This window comes from Sinocyclocheilus rhinocerous, unplaced genomic scaffold, assembly GCF_001515625.1.
Source record: "Sinocyclocheilus rhinocerous isolate Xijiao unplaced genomic scaffold, SAMN03320098_v1.1 scaffold53, whole genome shotgun sequence".
In the NCBI taxonomy this organism is placed as follows: domain Eukaryota; kingdom Metazoa; phylum Chordata; class Actinopteri; order Cypriniformes; family Cyprinidae; genus Sinocyclocheilus; species Sinocyclocheilus rhinocerous.
Genome location: NW_015645538.1, coordinates 1,911,086 through 1,916,168, shown reverse-complemented (window position 1 = coordinate 1,916,168; position 5,083 = coordinate 1,911,086). Strand labels below are relative to the sequence as shown.

General features: G+C 34.6%; 1 protein-coding gene across 1 annotated transcript in view; it reads left to right on the top strand.

Moving 5' to 3' along the window:
• LOC107706138 (eukaryotic translation initiation factor 3 subunit H-B-like) overlaps window positions 1-2,076 on the top strand; it is a 61,069-nt gene extending 58,993 nt beyond the window's left edge. The window contains exon 6 of the mRNA XM_016509720.1: window positions 1,979-2,076. Coding sequence (XP_016365206.1) covers window positions 1,979-2,076 — 98 coding nt within the window. The remainder of the gene's footprint in view (window positions 1-1,978) is intronic.
• The last annotated feature ends 3,007 nt before the right edge of the window (window positions 2,077-5,083 follow it).

Below are 5,083 nucleotides of genomic sequence, written 5' to 3'. Positions count from 1 at the left end.
TATTATTATTATTATTATTATTATTATTATTATTATCATCAATATTTAAAACAGTTGAGTACATTTTTTTTAGTAAGTTCCAAAGATCAGCATTTATCTGAAATAAAAAGAAGAATAATGATGCTAATAATTCAGCTTTGAAATCACAGGTATAAATTACATTTTAAAATATATTCAAATTGAAAATACATATTTAAATAGTAAAAATAATTCAAAATTGTATGGAATATAACAAAGAGTGAAAAATTTAAGGGGGTCTGAATACTTTCCGTACCCACTGTATATAATACACATATTATTACACACACACACACATATATAAATATGATATAAACATCAGCAAGAACACCAAATTGCATATTTTTGCTCAGTTTGGGAATTTTCCCTCAAGTACGAGTCTCTTCATTATCGTACTATATGAGCCATAAAAACCTTAAATATGATGCTTAACAAAAAACACATGCAAACTTTTTTAATCTTAAAAGTTCAAAATGGTTCAATTAAAAATCGAACTGTTATTTCATATCAGTTTGTCAGGCTTTCCAGCATAAGTAGAAATATATAATGTTTACACATTACAAGTTGTGTTTACACGCTTTAAGTGGATGATTAGTGTCTGCTCAGTAATGGAAGCCAAATCTCTGCTCTTGATCGATGTGAGGCATCCCAACACATCGCTAACCGTCTCTTCCTCATTTCGTCTCATTTGGATCTGAAAAGATTTGGACTTGTCCCTTTTTCTGTCCTGTGGAGTTGAGATGGAAGGGAGGAAGGAAGGGAGGAGAGGTAATTTATGAGGAACATTACAGAGGCCTTGCCAGAGATTGATTTAAAGCAATTGTTTCTAACTTGTTATGGAGGTAGTATATTATAGATCAGCCGCTGTCTGAGAGAAAATAGCTGGAGGAGGGTGATATGTCTGTCATGTCGTCTTGTACCCTCGACTGCTGGACTCTGTTATGTAACTCTAGAGTCATGCTGTTTACTCAGCAACACGCTGTTTCAGATTTTGAATGTTCAGCCTTTGAAATGGATTATATTATATTATGGGCATTTTTGCAAATATATATATATATAATTGACACTGCTGTAGGTCAAACTCATTCCTAAAACTATCCCAGTTTAATAGGAGCCAGCTGTAACATTTAATATCAAGATCAGAAGAGATGCAGAATGGCATCATTTATGAGGAACATTACAGAGGCCTTGCCAGAGATTGATTTAAAGCAATTGTTTCTAACTTGTTATGGAGGTAGTATATTATAGATCAGCCGCTGTCTGAGAGAAAATAGCTGGAGGAGGGTGATATGTCTGTCATGTCGTCTTGTACCCTCGACTGCTGGACTCTGTTATGTAACTCTAGAGTCATGCTGTTTACTCAGCAACACGCTGTTTCAGATTTTGAATGTTCAGCCTTTGAAATGGATTATATTATGGGCATTTTTGCAAATATATATATATAATTGACACTGCTGTAGGTCAAACTCATTCCTAAAACTATCCCAGTTTAATAGGAGCCAGCTGTAACATTTAATATCAAGATCAGAAGAGATGCAGACACAATGGCATCAGGTAATATTTGTTTCCATGAGCAGCTCTTTGTAGTGCTGTGGAGTAATGGCTTGATCTAGGGCTGAATTAGACGCTTGTAGGTGCCCTGGAGGGGAGCACCATTTCTTAAGGTCTTTTAAACTCCAAACTCCTCGGTGGCGTGAGCAGCAGTGCTGCCAAGCGGAAAGACAATCACCTAAGAGCTTGATGGCCAGCCTTCAGTACATAATGGAGTACATTAACTGAGCCACTTCAGCGGGCAGCCCACCCTGCCTCTGTTTCTCTTTGTTTCTCTCGCTATCTCTGTATTCTGTACCTTCTTCAACTCCCTCCAGATTTCTTTCTTTCTCACTGTCTCATGCCATAAACTGCAGTGTTTTTGCCTTGAATTTTATATTTCTAATTTTTTTCCCCATCTACTCTTTAGGTCAAATCAACACATACTGCCAAACCATCAAGGAGTTCACATCTCAAAACCTGGGCAAGCTTTTCATGGCTGAAGCTCTTCAAGGAACAAGCAGTTAGACTTGAGCCACCCACATTGTCCTATGATTGGTCAAGAGTCACCAGTTCTGTTTTAATGACTTTTTCTGTGGCTCATTTTAATACAGTGTTCCAATGGTTTTAGATTTTTGATTTAACATTACTAGACCAAAACATTTATAGTTTTATAAACAAGCTTATAGGTGTTTCAATTCCCATCACACAGGTCATTTTATTTAAGCATGTAGTATAAATGCATATTATGCATATCAGCACGGACCAAATTTTTTTTGAAAAAATTGATTTTTGAGAGGAACCCAATGTACCTGCCAACAATGTGTGAAAAGGGATGTTGGAAATTTGATAATAAATTGGATCGTGTCCACTTTTGAAATGCTCATTTAAGAGAGAGATATACCATCCTTCTAGCATGATTGTGTTTTTTTGTGTGTGTGTGTTTGTGTTTCATATTTGTACAGGAACAAATTGTATCAGCAGGGGAGTCTTGAAGTCTTTTTGCCAGCCTGTGACTGAGATTTTTCTTTGTCTTAAAATGATTTGGTCAGAAATCTCACTCTAATTATGTTATATTGGAAAGTAGCAATTTAGGGATCAAAACAGTCAATTTGTACAAGCCATTGTGTTCTTTTAGCCAAACATGGATGGGAACCGTTGTAATTAGAGTACAGCGCTGTAACGCTGCCCCCTTCCCTGTCAGTTTACATTAGGAGTCTGCTGCTGGACATTAATTTCAGCCCACTGTTCCCTGTAGTCGAGTGACACGGGTTTGCGTGACGTTTGCCGCCCACCACGTCTCCGCCGTCCACCCACAAGCTACCCGCTACAGTCATTAGCCTTCGCAGAATGTATTTTTAAATTTATTTCCACTTCACTTCAGGTGATTAAAGCAGATAAACCATGACAATAAAACTCTTGAACTTCAGCCTCCCTGATGGATGATTGCAAAGAGTTTGAGTCGTAATTGCAGCGATGAGCTTTTGACATCACACAACGTGCCCAGCCTTTCAAAAAGATTGGGTCATTAAAATCCAGCTGCATGAAAAGAAAAATCAAATGCAAAAAAGTTCTAGTTTTAAACGTCCTTTTCTACCTCTAGATACATTCCATGTCACCTTTCGCAGATGAATTACAGTAATTGCAGTACAGACCTTATGCCCTTGTAATTTAGTACTATATCCTGTCATGATGGAAATTATTCCTTTTTATGGAATTAGGAAGGATTTTGCTTATTGAAGTAAAAGACAGTTAATGACATAAATACTAGCAGTGTTCATCTTTAATAGAAAAAGATAAGTCGCAGGTCTCATGACTGACGTCTTTTCAGGCACCTAAAGTATAGGTATATTTTTAAAGTCTGACTTATTTCAGGGACATTACAATTAAAGGAAAAATCTTCCATGTTTTTTAACCATAAATGCTCATTTCAGAATTAACTTATTATTGTATTATAATTATATAATGTAATGATATTTTATAATGTAATATTGATATATTCAACCTTAAATGCTCGTTTCAGAATTTAGGCTATAATATAATTACATATTATGATATATAATATTGATATTATGCTTATATATTTTCTCTTATATACTTTAGATAAAAAAAAAATCCACTGAGAAAGAAGATTTCAGATTTTGAAATTTGCTTTCAAATCTATAAAAGATAACAGTAATTCTATATAATTGTCTATAGAACGCAAATAATCCCATGTTTTTCTTCCATAAATGCTTGTTTTAAAATTTTAAAACACACACACAATATTTATTTATATACATGCCATTATCTTAAAAATGCTTATGTTTTTATCTTATATACTGTAGATAAAAACCTTTTGAAACAAAATCACACATTTTCCAGGATCAGAGCCGTTTTCAAGTTCTCTTTCCTGTCGATCTGTAGAAGACAAATTCCATGTTTTTCTTCCATAAATGCTCATTTCAGTATTCTTTTGATGTTTTCCAATTATACCACAACAAAGTCTCCCTGTTTCATGGAATTGATAACTGCCAAGATTTAACCTACTCCATGATTTCAGTCCATTTAAAGGCCAGTTGTTTTTCCCTAACGGTTAATCTAGAGTTTGGCTAACCTGACTCCTCACAGGTGATGAGCTGTGTTTGAATCTGCAATAATGGAGGGATGAATTTCTCCCTAAAGCCTCATTGATCTGTGTGTGTGTGTGTGTGTGTGTGTGAGCGGGTGGCTTAGAAGACATTGATTTGAGAAGCAGTAGAAGCGGGGCTGGCTCATTAGGAGCTTTCTCTGAACACTTTCATTGTGTTTGTTTTAGGCTGGTAAGCCAGAGGTGCTACAGCTTTTGTTCTATTATTGATGAAGTCCCACTTGTTTCCACACTTTTTGAGGACGTTGCTCCACAAGCCAGCAGAAGTTGTTGTTTGATGTTTGTGTTAGTTGCACCTGTTTTTAAAGGATATACTGTAAGAGGCATGTGCTTCAGTTTAACAGTTCCTGGCACTTTTTAGGAATACACTGTGGTGTCCCACTAGTACAACTTATTTTAAGCATTTTTAATGCACAAATGCAGTGTTTTTGTTGTTGTGAAAACTGGGATTGGTTAGACACACTATTATGTACCAAAATTAACTTAGCAGTAGGGAGTTGTAAACAAATATAAAGCGGTTTTTTTTTTTTTTTTTTAGAATTTTTGCAATCCATTTTTTTATTACAAATATTTGACATGTTACTTAAGCAAAATTTAATGGCTGTTATTTTGAAAACCCTCTGTGTCTTTTTTTCTTTTTATTACTTAATTACAAAAATGTATTAAGTATCCAAATTATCTAAACTTTAAATATTCTATTTTCAAAACTATAGAATAAATCAAAATATAACTATATATATATTAAAAATGAATTCCAGGAAATTATTAGCTAATTCAGTTCTGATGCAACAATCCCATACTTATGTTAATCAATGCTTCGTTTTGTTTGGAAAATGTTCTTTTTGTCAGGTGTTTCTCATTAAGGTAATTTTAAACTTGTTACGTGAATTTAACAAATTATGTGTG